The 18,742-nt window shown below is 46.2% G+C and overlaps 2 protein-coding genes and 1 long non-coding RNA gene across 5 annotated transcripts in view; 2 read left to right on the top strand and 1 right to left on the bottom strand.

Moving 5' to 3' along the window:
• Positions 1 to 292: 292 nt before the first annotated feature.
• Positions 293 to 18,169, top strand: Il1r1 (interleukin 1 receptor, type I). Its single transcript, XM_005400837.2, has 5 exons — positions 293 to 469; positions 2,466 to 2,609; positions 3,527 to 3,694; positions 4,218 to 4,518; positions 18,133 to 18,169. Exons 1-5 carry the CDS (start codon positions 361 to 363, stop codon positions 18,152 to 18,154), a joined length of 744 nt encoding a protein of 247 aa, XP_005400894.2. The 5' UTR covers positions 293 to 360; the 3' UTR covers positions 18,155 to 18,169.
• LOC106150300 lies at positions 5,058 to 8,660 on the bottom strand. The gene is made up of 2 exons (XR_001237031.1): positions 7,675 to 8,660; positions 5,058 to 7,536 (listed from the first exon to the last, which is right to left on the bottom strand). It is a non-coding gene; the product is annotated as an uncharacterized LOC106150300 (long non-coding RNA).
• The window catches only part of Il1rl2 (interleukin 1 receptor-like 2), a 38,690-nt gene continuing 38,111 nt past the window's right edge, over positions 18,164 to 18,742 (top strand). For 2 of the 3 annotated variants that reach the window (XM_013522820.1, XM_013522822.1), the window contains exon 1: positions 18,164 to 18,250. In XM_013522820.1, the coding sequence (XP_013378274.1) occupies positions 18,232 to 18,250 (19 nt within the window). In that variant the 5' untranslated portion in view covers positions 18,164 to 18,231. The remainder of the gene's footprint in view (positions 18,251 to 18,742) is intronic. The other variant, XM_013522821.1, reaches the window with a different exon arrangement.

Below are 18,742 nucleotides of genomic sequence, written 5' to 3' on the forward strand. Positions count from 1 at the left end.
AAACAGCAAACAGCCAGAGCAAACGGGAGGAATGGTGGCAAACAGCTTCTTTCTTGCCTTACATCGTAAACAGCTACCCCCACCTAAGGGGCGTGTAGCTCTCACGTAATCTTTGCCCTCCTCTTCCACAGGCTCAGGATGTATACAAAGTAAGCACCTTGGCTTCCTGCTGAGTCACTTAGCCAAACCTCTAGACTCCCCAAGTTGACACAATGTATCAACCATAACAGTTACAGATAAAGAAATAAACCAGGTACACCTGTCCTTGTCATAGTTGATGTAATCACTCAATTTCTGTATTTCTCTCTTTCTCACAGTTTGGAAACTCCTGCAGCCGAAAACAAAGTTACAGTCATCGTAATGCTTAATATTTCAGAAGTCAGAAGTCTGTTTTATCTACACCCATTTACCTGTGTGGCCAAGAATGACTATAGTCACCAGGCAGCACACGTCAAGTTTATCCATCCAGGTAAACAACTATTTATTTGAAATGCATTTTTGTTGTTGTTTTATGTGGTACTTTGGTGCACAAACTTGATTTGTTTCCTGATTCTGGGGAAGGTGGCCATGTTCTGTTTGTTCTGATCCTGGGAATATTACCACCTCCCCCTGCATGCAAAGTTCACGAAGGGAAGCAAAATTCTGCAGAACGCTTCTGTTTGTGAACCGAATTGCGTGTGAACAGAAGCACTCCTGAACGGTGGTATTACTGTAAGATTCCACAACTTTGTGGTTTCCAGTCCTATTTCCTCTGCCTGGAACGAACACTCTTCACTTCCTCTGCACCTGGGCAGCATCTGATCCTTTTTCACTTCTCAAATGAAAGATACGCTCTACTAGGCCGCTCCTCCTGTCCTGCTGCCTGCCCTGAATCCAGCTCTCTGCCCAAACGGATAAGTTCAGGGCTTTCTTAGGTACTGGGGTAGCACCATATTACACCCACCATAGTATCTATTATATTTAGTTTTTTTCACTGTAAGTTCTTTAATAATGGTGACCATTTATCTTACTAATTATTCTATTTCCAGAGCTAATAGCAATTTAGGGCCTCTGTGCTGTAGATAACCTAGTGAATATTTTTAGGTAAATGGTCACATAGGGGAAGGCTACATAACTACTTTACAATAAGGATGTCAAAAGTCAGTGCTTTTCATGAATTGATAGAATCACAATGTTGAAATGTTTGTGAAATGTTTAAAAATAATCTGTAGCTGAATTAAAAATAAGCCATTCATAAATATGGATCTGGAAGAATATATAAAAGAACCTAAGATGAACTATCACAATTGGGAAATGAATTTAATAAGACCACTAGGAATCTTGCTATACTATCATCTCTATGTGTGCCTCAATACCAGTCACATACAATTAGAGAGTTAATTTTAAAATAACATTTTCAGTAGCAACTAAAATCATCAAAAATTTAAGAATAAATCTTGCAAATCTGTTTAAATCCTCTAATACTGTGTAAAAAGTTACTGCGATACCTCAGAGAAGGTCTAAATAGAAGGACATACAATGTTCCTCTTTTGGAAGACTATTGTGATGATGTCAGTTATCCCTAAATGCACTTAGAGATTCAAAAAGTTCCAGTCAACATCACAGCAGCATCTGTGTAAGTGTGGGTGTGTTTGTATGGCTGTGCAGTTGTGGCCACCCAGGTAAAAGTCACATGAAAAGGTAGATGACCAAGACTGCTCAAGATAATCTTGCATCAGAACAACAGATCTGGAGGATTCATCCTACAGATACCACGATCTCGTGGGGGAAGCTACAGTAACGACGTCTGTAAACATGCACTCTCTCCATTGGGTTGGTTGTGCATTAGTCTGGAACATGACGCATCTTACTTCTGCTTTGTGCCAAAATCAGTTCCAGATGGATCACATATCTAAGTGGGAAAAATAAAATGGCAAAGCTTTTAGAGTCTTCCTTCTGGGTGCCTGCATGTCCCCTGACTTTCTTCTTCTTCCTCTTGTTGATTCCTCTGCAGCCTCCTCTCCTCTACCCATCTTCTCTCCTCTGCGATCTTTGGATGAATGGTTAGAAAGGTGTCCCGGCAGAATGTGGAAGATTCCCTAAGCCCTGCTTCTTTCTTCTACATTTTGGCTTTTTCTGACTCTCCTAGCTCAGGAAATGTTTGTGGCTTCTGAGTGATTTTGACTTCCCGTTAAACCACGGAGGGCTCTGATCTATGGTCCTCAGGATTTTCTGTTTTTGTAGATTATGTAAGTTAGGTGGAAACTTAATAGAAGGTTTTACTATATAAAACTTGAGTTATATAGTATCCATGCTAGATTGCTTTGTACATTAGCATCCATTATTAGTGATAATGAAAGAGTCAATATTGTGAATACAAAGCTGACCCCAAATGTACTTTTCCTACAATGAATATGTTCAATTTTCTATGCTCAAGGTTTTAATTCTTTTCAGTTCTCATGTTTCTCCCCCCTTTTCTGCTCTAGTCCCTGATTTCCAGAAGTACGTGATTGGAGTGTTTGTCACATTGACATTTACAATTTCGTGCTCAGTTTTCATCTATAAAATCTTCAAGGTTGACATTGTGCTTTGGTACAGAGATTCCTGCTATGATTTTCTCCCCCCAAAAGGTATAATTTGGTTTTCTCCACAGTGTTTTCTCATTGGAGAGAGGGGATAGTTAGGACATGTTGAAGGTGACTGAGGGTTTTTTTTTACAGAAGGTTTAAAATGACAGGTAGTCACATGTACGGGAATAGTAGTTATTGTTAATGTAATTATGGTTTCTTTGACATAATTATAGTTTCATAACTGGCGAGGTTTTCTAAGTTACTTCTTTAGTACTGCATTGATGGGACAGACAAATACTCAGAAGTGTTTTGAGGAAGAGCTCTGTGCTATGTAGGATGTAAATCACTTAGTGATCCACTTTTAGGTGGAAAAAAATGACTAGTTCTTCATACATCAGGGAGACTTTCTCATGTCTTTTGTTAAAGCCTTGCAAAAGCCAGGGATAGTGGTGCATGGCTGTCATCCCAGCACTCTGAGAGACTGAGGCAAGAAGTTCATAAGTTTGAGTCCAGCCTGGACAACTTAGTGAGACCTTGTCTCAAAATAAAAATAAATAAAAAGGGCTGGGGATGTAGCTCAGCCCTGGGCTTAATTCCCAGGATTGCAAAAACAAAATGAAAGAAAACCTCTAATATCATAGTAATATATAAAAAGAAGAATGGGTAGAATTCAGGGCTGAGGTGTTGAGACTTTTGGGGAAGAAGATAAGAACAGCAAGATAAAGATATTGCCTAATGATTGTACGTGACATGGCCACCATGAGATGCTACAAAGACAACTTTGTAGAAAAAAGTCAACAGAACACTTGCACGAGGTAAACACTTTAAAAAGGTATTAAATTATTTCGGTATTGTTCCTTCAATCATGCCATTGTGCAAAAGAGATTAATAGTTCAGTATGAAGTGTGTGTTTGTAATATTGGCTTTAATCAATCATTTTCGCTCTTGGTTGTAAACACATTACATTTTCCCTTCAGCTTCCGATGGAAAGATCTACGATGCTTATGTTCTGTATCCAAAGACCCTCGCAGAAGGCTCCACCTTGAGCTCAGACATTTTTGTTTTTAAAATCTTGCCTGAGGTCTTGGAAAGACAGCTTGGCTATAAACTGTTCATTTATGGAAGGGATGACTATGCTGGGGAAGGTATGTATACAGTGCAGACGCCAAGAGGCCTGTTGTAAAATTAATTGCGAAATTTGGGTTCGTTCTTTTCAGTAGACTGTGGCATGTAGCTCCATCTATTTCACAGTTTTCCAAATCTCTTCTGTGATGTCCCATGATGATGTGAGCACTTGTTCAATGCAAAGAATTCACTTCTCCTACAGCTTGTTAGAGCAATAATTAAATGTATTTTTATTTCCATTGGAAATTGAATGACTAGATTCCATAGTTACTTTTCAGCTGGTATGAGAAAATGGTGTTACAGATCAGATGGTTGTAAAATTTTAAAAATTTCCCCTGAAAGTTTTCAGAGTTCTGGGTGGAATTCAGCTTTTGTGGGTCAGGTGTTGGGCTGGTCTGTTGTAGAATGTACAAAAGTCCTGTAGGACCGAAGCGAGGCAGAAAAATAGCATCAGAGATGGGATGGGAAGAACCTTGGGAGTGCGGTTCTGGAGAGAATGAGTATGGATCATTGACTGTAATTTTGGTTCTTCATGTTTTCCAGACATGATTGAGGTCACAAATGAAACCATCCGGCAAAGCAGAAGACTGATTATCATTTTAGTGAGAGACATAGCGGGCTTCAGCTGGCTGGGCCACTCGTCTGAAGAGCAAATTGTGATGTACAATGCCCTCATTAAGGAGGGAATTAAGGTTGTGCTGGTTGAGCTGGACAAAATCCAAGACTATGAGAAAATGCCAGAGTCCATTAAATTTATTAAGCAGAAACAAGGGGTCATCCGCTGGTCAGGGGACTTGAGAGAAGGACCACAGTCCACAAAGACCAGGTTCTGGAAGAACATCAGGTACCATATGCCAGCCCTGCCCCTGTCCCCCGCATCCCCACGGGAGTTACTAGCCCAGGCCAGCAGGCAGGACTCCATGGAGACGCTGCAGGGTGAGGTTCGCTTGCCACTTGGGTAGCTGGAGCTTCTGGCAGGGGATCTTTGGGTGCCTGTTGTCTTCAGGTGCTGCAGGACGGGCTGCACCCCTACTGACTTCTGTGGTCCAGCACGGGCCTGTCTAGTCCCTGGTCCACAAGGTCGCTTGGAGTCATATCATTGAGGGTGCAGGGCTTGGGGACAGTAGCGGCCCAGTGTGATTCAGAGCAGAGGCGTGGGCCTTGCTAACAGGTGATGGGTGCTCTCTCTGGTGCCCAAGCCACTGAAAAGAGGGACTGGGACTGTAAACTGAAGAAAAAGCATGCAGGCCGTGGCTGCCCCCTGTAGGCGGATTTATGAAGTTGTCCCCAGCCATGCTGGGAACCTCGCAGGGTCACGAGCCCCGGGGGGCTGTCCTGGGCCGCGCTGTAGGTGAAGTGAGACTCAACTCGTGGAGGAAGGCAATGTGTTCTTGCAGAACTTCCCTTGCTTTGCGTTTCCCATCCACATCCACATCCACATCCACATCATCCACATCCACATCCACATCCACATCCACTTCCACATCCACATCCACATCCACATCCACATCCACATCCACATCCTGCAGTCAGTTTCCAAGAGCCAGACTGTGTGCACTACGGTGACAACTGTCATTTCAGTGAAAAGGGATTCTGCGGGTCCCCAGGTGGTGAAGTCACCACAGCCTTCAGAGAAGGCAGAGGATCCGAAAGCAGTGGTGGTGGAGTCCGACCCCCTCTTCCTGCTGCCCTCCTGGGTCCCGTGAGAGCCCGTCCTGCCTTCCTCTCACCCATCTCACTTGGTTCCTCCTTGCTTTGCAAAGACAGCTCTGCGGGGGCTCCCTCCCCCTACTCTGTCACTAAATGTGGCACCCTCTCCCCTCCTGGTGGCTGTTGACACCTCTGTGATGTGCGTCCTGCTCAGGAGCCAGGGTCAGCTATCCCAGTGTCACCCCACCCTAGCTCCCCCACCTGGACTTCACCTGATGCGAACACCACGCGCCGCTGCTTGTGATTAATGGAATTCCTTGTGTGGGCTCCAGCTGACCAGGAGTCACTGAGATCCGGGTGCTTTGCTTCAGCCCGGTGGACCCCAGCAGCCCTCCCTCTAGACCCTCTGTCCCTCCTGTCCCTCCTGTCCCTCCTGTCCCTCTGCTAGTGCTGCCCAGGGGCTGCTGCTCCAGCAGGGGAGATGGGGGCATCTCTCTCTCTCACTTCCTTCCACGAGCAATTTGCACATATGATGTAGATTTCTGTAGTGCCTCATTGTTTAAAAATGTCGTCTGATAATTGTATTTAATTTTTTAAGTATTCTAATTTTATATGGAAGATATAAAACAAACAAAAAGACCTCATTTCTGTTGGCCCGAGGACTTGGGCTTCCCTTTCTGGCTTCTCATTCCGTGCCCTGAAGACTGGATTTCCAGTCACTAACTGACCCTTCCCACACTGCTGTGCTCAAGTGAGAAGAAATGGTAGTTTCCCAGGGGGCGATAGAGCCCGGGGGAATGATTTTATGAAGAAACAAATTTGAAACTTTTCCATGTTGGAATATGTGAAAATTATGTTTAGGTTTTACAAAAACCCTTTTCACCTCCATTTATTCTTTCCCTGAAGGTAACTCTTTCCTAGCCAAGTAAAATTAAAAGGAAATGGGGGTTTGGGGTATAGAAATAAATTATTTTTTAAAAATTCATGACAATCCTGAGGGTAAGCGGAGCAACTCCGGACAGCCTGGAAGTCAAGTTCACTTGTACTTGTGAGCCCTCAGCGGAGGGCTCACGCTGGGCTTTTGAGATTGTGTGAAGGGGGCTGGCATTGTGTTTTCATATTTTTAATTTTGTATGTTGTGGGTGAACACACACATGTACTTGGGACGACATTTCCCCTCCTCACCAAGTCTTCACAGCTCCTCCCTGCTTGTCTTCCCTTGGTCCTGGCTCACATCTGGGAAGAAGAAGGCGGCTTTGAGCTGCTGTTGGAACAAAGGCCCTGTGGTCATCTGGCAGCACATGGATGCCACCCGAAGTCCAGCAGGGTCGGGAGTGTCTGGACCCAACGACCCATGAGATGCCCTGAAAGCCTGATTTTGCCAGTGATGATGAGCTGATCATCTAGAGTACACCCTGGCACGCACAGTGCAGAGCGCAAGCCAATGCTGAAGCTCAGAGGTAGTGACGAAATAGGGAATGTAGGGACAACCAGGAACGCCGAGAGCATGGCGTCTGGGTTTAGGCGAGGACAAGGATCGAGTGATCGGCTCGGGTGCGGGGTTCCAAACAGAAAGCGCAGCGCCGCTCGGTCTCCGGGGTTCCCGAGGACGATGCTACGTTTCCGGCCCTGTGAGCTTCCTTCGAGTTATTACCGTCCCTTAATACAAAACCACAACTAAAACTGCCTTTAAAAAGTTCTTCCTTTCATGCTTTTCCCATTAACTGGATTTCACATTGCACTCTCTGATCGTACTTTTTAAAAAGTCAGCTTAAGAGTTGCGGAAGAGTTTGCAGATGCAACAGAAGTATTGAATTAGCAATGGCTAAACTGATTTAGCAGAACTTATATTTTCTCTCTCTTTTTTTTAAAATTTTACTTGCAAGACAAGAAACAATATTGAGCCATTTTTAAGATGACATTTTTGGTAAGTTATGGTTAATGATGTACTGGTTAATGATGAAGGTTTAAGCAACAGCAACAAAAATACACTTGTTTGTATAATTCTGCCGCAGATGCCAAGTGTGTTGTATCTTGAAACACCAAACGCCTGTGCAGTGCGTGTTTCCGTCAAGACTGTTCTCGATTCCCAATAAAATCGTGACACCGTGTGTTGAACACTGTTGGGAGCCTGTTTCTCCGCCTGCCCTCTACACAGCCGACCCCCGCGCATCCAAGCCAGGCTGGTTGCACTGTGTGGTGTGAACCGTTCCTGGGGGTGGGGACAGGGAACAGGGGCAGAGTTTGGGGGTTTCGGGGCCCAATAGAGCCCCTGGCTTCCACAGTACAGCGAACCTCGTCCACTGGCTCGCGTGCTTGTCTAATGGATTATAGCGTGAGTCTCACTTACTGGCCTCGGCCCTGACCCCCTCCCCATGACAAGGGCCACAGTCCTTGTGTGCAGATGGTCGCGGGCTTCTGTGCATATTCCTCTGACCCAGTGGTTGGGCATAAGTGGCAAATTTGGTCTCCATAAGGCACGTGCTAAAACTTGTGAGCTCTACCAATCAGAGCGTGGGCAGTTAAAGCTGGTGAGTGAGCTCCACCAATCAGGGCACTTGCAGCTCGCGAGCTCCACTAATCAGAGCCCTTGTGGCTAACACCGGTGAGCTCCAGCGATCTGAGCACTTGCAACCTCTGGGTGCTCCGCAGGAGCCCCGCGGTGCAGGGCCCGGGCAGGTGGCCGGTGGGCTTAGCGCAGCAGAAAGCCCCGGAGCTGCTGCCTCCTCTCACGTGGTGGGAAACCTTGCACGAACTCCTCGAGCCCGGGCTTCCTTACTGGGGGTATTACCTCACACACAGAATTGTGCAAGGATTGAAAGGACCAGGTACATTACCACAGGCCTAGCCTCACATCGGGCCTTAAAAAATGGCAGCTTCACCCCAGGCATGGTGGTGTAAACGCCTAGTGTCAGCACTTTGGGATGCCGAGGCAGGAGGATTACAAGTTCCAGTCTAACCTGGCCAACTTAGTGACTTAGCCAGACCCTATCTGCATAGCATAAAGAAATTAATTTATGTGTAAGGCTGAGGCTTACTGCTGAGGCCCGGGTTCAATTTCCAGTATTGCAAATAAAATAGATAGGTAGATAGATAGATAGATGACTAGCTTTGTTCATAACTATACTATCAATAAACTTGGTTCTTTTGAGTCCCATTAGAATATGCCAAATGAGGGCTAGGGAAGAATTATAAACAAGGATGTGTGTGGGGGGCAAGGGGGGACACAAACCCTATGAGATCCTAAAAATAGACAAAGCATAGGACATCCAGACCTACAAGGCAGAGGCCTGGGCCCTGCCCAGCCCACAGCCCCTCTGCAGCCCCAAAGGTGAAGGGTGGTAAATAAAGAAACTGGATCAACATGTGCCTGATCAACGTTTCCATAACCACTCAGTAAAGTTAGAAAGGCAAGAGTTTATACCAGTGTAGGAATTAGCTATCTAGAAAATTTGCCTGGGCAGGATGACTCATCGAAAGGTTTCCCGGAGCTCTGCATCACGTTTCTGTTCCTTTTCCAGCTAGTGAAGCTTTTAGCAAATTGTTAAAAGAATCAACCCTGGCTACCATCAAGAAGTCACATTTTCTGCTCTCTTGTATCAAATACATTTCCAATAAATGCCGAATAGCTTTACCTGGGGGTGGTCTCTGGAATAATTTCTCCACAGGAATCCCATCTGCTAGAAAAGATTTATAAGTTCTTGAACTGCCACGATTTTGAAACCAAAAGCCCTTTTTTAGTTGCTTTGACGCTAGTTGTGCTGTCTGTAAACAGGACTTCCTACATTCGAAGGTGTTCTAGGTAGGAAGCCTCTGTCCAGTACTGGGTAGAATCTCTCTATTTTTCTTACTTTTACCACTTGAATTCAGTTGGAATGAAAAGTTCTTTCCCTTTTACTAAAATGAAGTGCAAAAGATGAGTCACTGCAGAGGCAGGAATTCATAAAACAGGAAACAGTGCACATGAAAAACATACATATGAGCAGATAAGTCGGAGGGGGATTCGGGGGACATAACAGCAAGTGTTTTATAAACAAAGTGTAAAAGCTTGCATTGAGTGTGTGTGTGTGTGTGTGTGCGCGTGTGCCTGTGTGTCTTAAGGAGGGAAAGCACTACAGGAAATAAACGATTGTATTTAAAACGACCTTTCCCAACAAAAACATGCTCACCTTACCTCACAGTGTGCAGGGTTTCGCCGAGGAAGGCTGCAAATCCTGTCTGTTCACTTTAAATCTGAACCCCAAACATCAGCACAGCTGTCTCCCAAATCTGCAGCTGTTAGACCAGTTGAGCCTGTCCTGCTTGACTCCAGACTGACAGGAGCCCCTGCACTTTTCCAGGGCTGTCCTCAGGGAGGAGCGAGGTTAATTTACTCATAAACTCAATCCGTGAAGCTTGTGTGTCATAGAGCCTTTGACCTGGAAGTGATCCAAAGAATCATTTGGTTTCACTTCCGGGACTGGGAAGGACATCACTGATAACCACCCCACAGGGTCCCTTGGTTTTTCTTTTATTCAACAGGTTCTGGGAATGAGCTCATTTAGATTTTAGTACAGGGTACTGCAGTTTGCACAGGCCATGTTGTCACCTGAAAGCCTGGTCCTGACAGCAAGACACAGGCTCCATAATTCCTTGATCCTGTGTTCTTGGTACCCTTGAGTAAAGAATTCAGTCAAGGCACATGGGTGGCCACAAAGAGGTATAGGCAGAATTTCTTGTTAAATTGGTTATATAGACAGTTCCAGTTTCAATGGAGAAGGTGGGCAGTGCCATGAAGTCATCTACACCAAATGTGAGTTCAGGTAACACTTTATGCACTTAGAAAGTTATTCCTGGGGTTCAGAGAACTAGGGTCATTATGGTGCTGACCAGCATTTTACTTAGAATTTACTTTGGAGTTGTAAAATATCTCCCTGTCCTGTTTAGCATGGCAGTGTTTGCTCAAGAGCTTTAATCACGTAAAAAAACTTACCAAGGTAAGTTCTTAATTTAAAACAGGCCCAGCCCAAGGCAGGAGCATCTTCAAAGAACCATTTCTTTCCTGATATCACTGGACTGTAGCATGCCCTGTTTTTTATTTTTGTGTTCCTACATGATATGTTTTGATTCCTCTTTTTTCTCCAATGCCCCCTCTTCCCCTCTATCCACCTTTCCCTCCCTATTTACAAAGCTTTGTTTCCATTTTACCCTTTTTTCCTTTTCACTTCCCTCATTCTAGTTTCCCTTTCCTTTTGAACAATTTTTTTCCCATTTCACAATATTTATTGCATGTGTTATTTCTTATTTACTCTTTTAGTTTCTCACACCAGGGAGACAATGTGATGTTGACATGTATGAGTCTGATTTAGTTCATCTAAAAGTATGCTCTCAAGTAGCATTCATTTATCAAGAAATGCCTCAAATTTAGCTTTTTTATGGCAGAGTAGTATTCCATTATATATAAAAAAATTCCACATCTTCTTTATCCATCCCTCAGTTGATGGACATTTGGATTGTTTCCAAAATTTAGCTATTACAAACTGTGCTGCTATAAACATGAGAGCACATATATCTCTGTGGTATGATGTTTTTAATTCATCCAGGAAGACACCCAGAAGGTGAATATCTGGGTCAAATGGGACCCCTAATCCTAGTTTTTTGAGGAATTTCCATATTGATTTCAACAGTGATTGTACCAGCCTACACTCCCACCAGCAGCGGAAAATGGTTCCTTTTCCTGCACAGTCCCTCCAGCATTTGTTATGGGTTGATTTCTTGATGATAGCTATTCTTTCTGGAGTGAGATGGAATCTCAGTGTTATTCTAATTTGCATTGTTCAAGTGACCAGTGATGCTGAACATTTTTCATATATTTATTTGCCATTTGTATGCACTAAACTAAAATTGAACTGGATCAAAGAGCTAAATTTTAAAACAGAAACACTCAATCTGCTGGGAGAGAGAATAGGCAGAACTCTTGAAGATGTAGGTGTAGGCATCGATTTCATAAACAAAATCCCAACTGCACAGGCTATAATACAAAGAATCAATAACTGGGATCTCATCTTATTAAAACACTTTTGCATAACAAAAGAAATCACCAACAGAGTGAAAAGGCAAGCCACAGAGTGGGAAAAAAATCTTAGCCAGTGTTCCTTCAGACAAAGGACTAATTTCTGCACCATATAAAGAACTGGAAAAAATCAGACCTCCCAAATTTAAAAGACCCAGTCCAAAATGGGCATCTGAGATGAACATGCACTTCTCAGATGAAGAAATACAAATGCCTGTTTTGGATCTAGACAGCAAGGTGCTCTGTGGGGTTGCTTTGGGCCTGAGACCTAACAAAGTAACTAAAAGTGTTACACATTGATGTCTCTGTTTCTTTACTTACGTGGCAGTGCATGTGCTTTGGGCACACACACACACATGCACACACACTTGTTCCTCAGGCCCACTAATGTCTAACTCCTTGCCTAACAGCGTGGGAACCCACTTGTGGTGCACTCTTCCTGGGCTACTACACCGTGTTCTCTCCGCAGCCTTCCCTCTGGCTCGCTTCACTCCCCACCCTCAGACCGGCTTCTCCTTTGTCTCCAAGGCTGTTGCTGTTCAGGGCAGTTTCCCACTCTGCCTGGTTGCTTCCAAAGCCCTGTGCTTTCTAATACTGGACTCCGTCTCCTCAATTTCCAAAGCATTCAAGCTTCCTAAGATCCTTTGAGAAACACTCACCAGGTACTTGAGATCACATGGAGGAAATTACAAAGAAAGAAAAACATCAATCCAGGGAGAGGGTAGTGCGAGGAGAAAGTCGTTCAAGAGGCAAACTCGCGTGAGACAGGGTTTAATTCCCCGGCTGAAGTGTTCTGGCTTTAGTCTGGGGGAGCGGTAGCTGGCTGTTGGCTAGGCGGACCTGGACCTAGAGAATCAAGGTGACCTTGCACTGTTGTGAGTGGGATTAGGTACCAGGGAGAGGTGAACAGGGGCAGTGAACAGCTGGTATAGCAATTCCCTTGTGGGTTGATTATTGCATTATAAATGTTCTTTTTAAAAATAAAGTAGAAAATATCCATTTTTGTATTATAGAAGCAACATTAGTTTATGACAATGCAGAACTTTTTTCACGCCATAACCTACAGACGCTTGTTGAGTTCTCTTTATTAGACAGCATTGCATGGCTTTGCTAAGTGGCGGGGCCGGTTTGCCCTCTCATCTCAGCTGTAAATGAGAGCCAGGTGTGATGCATCCTCACCATCTTTGGAACTGTCCATCTTTATGATTTGATCCGTTTTTGTGGGTTTTAGTGGTACCAGAGTGTTACAGCTTGTGTCTAGATGTCCCGCCCACAGCCTCAGGCAGTCACAGGCTTTTTGGAGATGGCTGGATCGAGGTGTGTGCTGCTGGGATGCAGGGTGTGAAGCTGGGATTGATTCATGGTGCAAAGCTAGGACTGAGGCTGCCCCGCTCGGTGTGAGTAGCCTGGCCAGGATATAAGAGGCAGAAAGAGGGTTGTTGCCTGTCACTTGTTGCTTGCTTCCTAGCTACTTCACTGCTTTGCAGCCTTCTGCCCACCACAAACTGTTTCTCCTCTGCCATGCACCTCTGCAGGGCCACACTGCCCGTGGACTATGAACTGAAACCGCTACGCTGTGAGCTAAATAAGCCTTTCTTCCATTAACTCTGGGTATCAGGTTCAGCAAGAGAAGTAACTATGACAGGTAGCATTTATATATTTATTATCTTTTATAGATTATATTTTTCTGCTTTAAATTTTCTCAGAGATTTTTGACTCTACCCAGCATAATCTAACCTTCCTGTTTTCTTGGCATGATCTAGCTCTTGTCCACCTCTATAGCTTCGTTTCTCTGACTGCGGTCTCTTTTCCTACATTCTGGTCACACCAGTTTCATTTCTGTTTTTTTGAGATTTCTGAACTCTTTCCTCCTCCTGAGATTTTGCACGGGCTGCTCCTTGCCCCAGAGTGCTCCTTCCCCAGATGTCTGCTTGGTGGGCTCCCGTCACTGCTGGGACCTCACAATCCTGCTCCTTCTTCGGGGACACTTTCTTCAACTCCCATCACTCACCCTGCCTGAGGTCCTACGTGGTCCTCATCAATCTAAAGTCATCCTTTCAAATGTCCTTGTTTCTTAGATGATAGGATGCTGGTGAGCTTATGGGGCATCTTCTCTCCAGCTGTGCTTCCAGCAGTGACCACATCAGGCAGATGGCTGGGCCTGTGTAGGGCTTGAGGATGGAGGGAATGAATGAACCTGGGAATGAATGGGCCAGTGGGTGGGGCTGGGTGGAGGAGTCAGGCTGACGACTTCGGCATGGGGCACTCTTCACACTGCCCTCTTGTCTCCCAATGCTTCTTCTAGCTCGTTTCATCCCAGCAATCAAAGCCTGCTGTGGAACTGCCGCCCTGACTTCCATGCCCCAGAGAGGAGGTGGGAGAACTGGAGGGCTTTAAAGGTACAGAGGTCTTGGTAGAGCCCCATCCTCACATTCCAGCCCAGTGCTGGGTTTAGAACGTTGGATCAGTGCATGTGAACACGTTCTGCTCATTGTCCCCTGGGAAACTTTGCCTGCAGGTTACAGCCAAAGAAAGTTCATCAGATGTTCAGTTACAACAAACAAACGTACTCCTCATTCTGTAAAAAATGCACTTTATATAAACTCTTTGATAAAATTATTTTTCCGTATATGCATCGCATCTTGGTCTGAGGATGAAACAGATTGAAAGGAGATTCAGCCAATCAGAGTCATCAGTGTGCCCATCACACTGATGTGTGGCTTTATCTGCTAACAGGGGAGGGACAATCTGTAGAGAAAGCTGATTTATAACCTAGGAAACATAAACGAATAGGCAGTGTCACTGTCATGGCAAATGAGGAATGGTGTAAAGGACTAACACAGTCCTTCTGCGAAGAATGTCTTCAGGCTGCAAAGCGGGAGACAAGGAGGCTTGGTGGGCGATGACAACAACGGTGACGATGACAGTGAAGAACCAAGCACCTCGCACGGGTTGGGCTGCTCTGCAGCTTTCACAAGGGCCATGAGGGTGCAAGGGTGCTGCTGGGCCCCCTCACAGGACTGGGGAAGATGGGGAGGCAGGTCTGTGCCTCCTGGGAAGGGGGCTTCAGAGGTGGAATGTAGTGAACTCCCTACAAATGGACCAGTGGAAGGCAAAACACCAAGTGCATAAAATAGAGAAGGACATTCACGTGGAGGATGTATCGTGGCTGGGGACCACAGGCAAAGATGTTCCACTTTACTAGTAATTAGGAAGTGGTGAAGTCCCAAGATAGCTTTCCACCACCACGGTGGTGAAATGCGCAATACTGAAAATTCTGACACAAGGATACGAGGCAATGGGACACCTCTCCTTGAAGAACACCACTATGGAGAAAAATTAGGAATTTGCTACAGTTAAAGATGCATCTGTCCAGTAACCGCACTTGAATATCCATGCAAGAGGACATTACAGCACTGTTTATAAGAACAAGATATACAGCTGGAACAGCCTAACTGTCCAAAGAAGACGGACATGTAATTTGTGGTGTATTCATACGATGGGATCCTATGTAGCTGTGAGTTTGAGTCAAGTGGAACAACACTCTCAAAATGCTGAATCTCAAAATGTACAAAGCAAATGGTAGGAACATACAATATGAGTGCTTCTGATTTAAAGACTCAAAGACCTACAGAAGAGCACCTTATGTTACTTAACGGACACAGATGTGCGTGCGCGTGCACACACACACACACACACACCCCAGCATGCTGAGTCCCCAGTTGTGGGCAATAGGAGCTGTGGGAGCCACATATTTAAGAAGCTCTGTTTCTGATGCTGAATCTTTTTTTAACATTGCTTCAGATCATTTTGAATTATGTAGCTCTTAAACATTGCACGATAAGATGCTTATTTCAAAAGAAAATTCTTACAGGGAAAAAAAGCATTTTATTTTGGAGACAGGGTCTCACTATGTAGTTCAGGCTAGCTTTGAATTTCTTATGTGGCCCAAGCTAGCCTTGAACTCCAGGCTGTGGAAGACATCAAGACTGCTTTCCTCAACAGAAAAGCAGTTGTCTCCATTTTGGCTAAAACTGGCCCTATCTCCATGTATTAATATTTACAGAGTTGGCTAGGATTTGTCTTTATCCCCTCAATTGGCTTTAAGCAATGCAAATAGGTCTAGCAGGTGCTGACACATGATCTTTAAAGTGACGTGACAGGTTAGTGATGCCCTGCCTGTAGCTCCCAAGTAGCATGTGTGAGCTAGGCTGAGTGACGCCACCCTCTTAGCTGGGATTGAGCTTCCAGAAAGAGGCTGTGACATTTCAGGGCATGGGGATTACACATCAAAACTGAAGCACCAACCCCCGAACATTAGATACTGCCCTAATCTGTGTTATGCAGATTACTCCTTCTGCAGATCCTTCTCTCTGCATATCGCAGAGGTGATTTCAGGCCTCCTGCCTAGCCCAGCTCACAGCACTCACCTCCCTCCCACCACCCTCTCAGTCACTCATCCTCAAGCTACTCTTTTTTCAGGAATTAATAAAACCCGGGTTTGGCCCTGGGTCAAGGCCTTAGTTCCGGATGGCCAGCATACTGTTCTAGCTGGGCTTAGGACCCCTTGGCTCTCTACAACTACAAATGTGCCTTAGTGTCTTTATTCTCACCGTGGTTTGCATTGGAAGTGGTAGACTGGAATTACTGGAATTCCAGTAACTTTCCCCTGGGATTACAAATGTGGAATGGGGACCTCAAGGAGGTCTGGAAGGGTTTCCTGTACACCGCGATTTTCCTGCCTCAGAGAATTTTGAAGTGACAGAATTCAGGAAGTTTCAGCCTAATACCCTGATCTGCATGATCATCACAGAGCAAACCTGAACTCGCCGCCAGCAACCTCTGCGACTCAGATTCATCTGAATTCCTCCCTTCCCTTTGCTCTTCAGCCAGCGATGCTCCCTTGTTTCTGGGCTTTCTCAGGGTAATGGGAAGCCTGCAGTAAATGTTACAGCTTCTATTGCTTTAATTTTTTAAAAATTGTGCCTTAGTTAAGCATGTGTGTGATTAGCGGGCAGGAATGGTACACGTTAGTGGATTTAGTTCGATGCTTCAGTAAATGCACACCACACGCACTGATCCAGTGCAGCCTTCCTCCGCGCTCCACCCCCAGGCCACGACTCCACACTCGGGAACTTTTTGCTTTTTGGTTGAGGAAACATGTAAGGCTTGCTTTTTCTGTGTCTGACTTACTTAACACATTTTTAATTTCAAAGCTTCAAACCCCCAAATCGGTTCTGTGTTCAAAATCAAGGGATTTGTATTCTACCTGTCAGAAAATGCATTCAGCATGGAGACCATCCGTGGAGGAGTAAGTTTCAGGCTCCCGAGGCACTGGCGGAATGCAATGTCAGTAACATTCAGTAAGAACCGGTGCTGCGGCTGGGGGAGGGCCTGTCTTAACTTCACCGAACCCTTTGGGGCAATTATTCCAGCTGGAGTTGGCATGCACATCAACTCTCAGCTAGAAAAACAAGACAAGACACAAAAGCATGCATTCATCAGGTGAAGTTGGAAAAGGGTAGCATAATAAAAGTTTAAGAAATACACTTTAAAAAAAAAAAATCAAGAAATACCCTTCAAATGCCCTGTGTGGTGGCTGGCACAGGCCTGAAATCCCAGCACTCAAGAGGCTGAGGCAATAGGATTCCCATGAGTTTGAGGCCAGCCTGGGGTACATAGTGAGCTCAAGGCCAGCCTGAATTACATAGTGAGACCTTGTCTCAAAAAAGCAAAAAAACAAAACACAAAACAAAACGAGGAAGGAGGGAATAGCCTTCAAAACTGCTCATAGCAATAATTCTGTATATGAATCACATTTTTAATAGTAATGCTTTTCTTAGGGTTATGGACATAAACCTCAAAGGGAATCTGTGTATAAAGCATCTTCATCCAGTGCTGATGTTATGGGAGGATAATAGATCTCCACTTACGGCTGAACAAGGAGGTCCTCAAAGTGTAGGCACACAAAGGATCTCCAGGATGCCCTTCAAACACGTCTGTGAAACCAAAGCCTTCCAGAACCACGTTAAGGCTTCCTTTAACCTCTTTCCTCTCCTCTCTGGAATGTGCTGGTTTTTGCCAGCGATGATGCGACACATTACATCGTAAGAGAGTGACTTCAGAAGCAGGTCGGAGAGTTCCACTTAATCTTCTATGACGCCAAACATTCAAGAGATTTGCTGAAGTGTAGGCCACCGCCGCTTTTCTCAGCAAGTCTGTTTTAGGAAGTGTTAGTCACTTTTGGTAAAATGTATGATACTTATGTGAACGTGCAAAGGGGTTATTGTTATGAAGATAAATCTGAAAGCAAATGTCAAAAAAGTCCCCAACCCTGCACCTCACATAAACAAGTGTGCTATGAGGTCCTCACCACCCAGGGTGTAGAAATTCGTGAGCCCCGGGCCCCTCCCGGAAGCCTGGCTGGTACCGCCACCCGGGCCCTGTGGTGGCTTTGGCGTCACTGTCTCCACCCTGGGAAGGCTCCGGGGCAGCCTCACTGGGCACGTTTGGTGTCTCCACCCACACCTAGTGGCCGGGCCAGCAGGTCCCTCAGGTATGGTCCTAGGACAAGTTTAGGGGGCAACAGTCTCACTGTGGGATGCCTGCCTCACTGAAGTCCGGGAGCAGGGCTCAGCCTGACGACACGCCTACGCAGGATGGCTTCCACTCCGGGGACCTCCCACCGGGGCCAGTGTAGGACAGGAAGTAACTGCGGCCGTGGGATTTGGGAAGGACCGAATAATGCATTTACAGGGACACTCTGGAGTGGATTTAAGTAGACTTCCCCGGGGATGAAGAGCTTGTGAGCTGCCAGGAAACCAGGGGAAAAGGCTTTAACCCGCTTCCTCCCGCATGGGGTGCACTCCCGCAGGTAGGTCTCCCGCCCACGCCCACGGTGGAGTGGAAACACCCAGCTTGGAAATGCGCTGCGAGCCAGGTCCCTGCCTCGCCTCTGTCTCCCGAGCCCTGCGCCTCGGATCCCAGGGGAGCTAGGGGCCAGGCGCCACCGCAGGGGAGAGGGGCCAGGCGTGCCAGGCGGGGCTCCTCCCGGTTTTCCTGCCCGCCCTCCCAGGGCATCTGGGCAGCGTCTGCGGGTGAGCGGGACCGGGGTTCGGGCGTGCACGGCGGGCACGGGCGGGTTCCGAGGCCGCGGTGGCCCTCAGCCTCTCCCCAGGCTGTAGACGGGGGCCCCACGGGTCCCCGCGCCTCCCGGCCCCTGTGGGCCCTGGACTTTCCCCGCGCGCAGCGTTTAGTGGGGACTTGGGGGGCCCGTGGGCTCAAGGCGGGGCTCCCCGCGGGAGGGTGCGATCGGGCCTGCGTGGGGACCCCAGCCGCCCCCGCTTTCTCCCCGCAGCCGCGATGC

This window comes from Chinchilla lanigera, unplaced genomic scaffold (assembly GCF_000276665.1).
Source record: "Chinchilla lanigera isolate Chin_1 unplaced genomic scaffold, ChiLan1.0 scaffold00069, whole genome shotgun sequence".
NCBI lineage: Eukaryota > Metazoa > Chordata > Mammalia > Rodentia > Chinchillidae > Chinchilla > Chinchilla lanigera.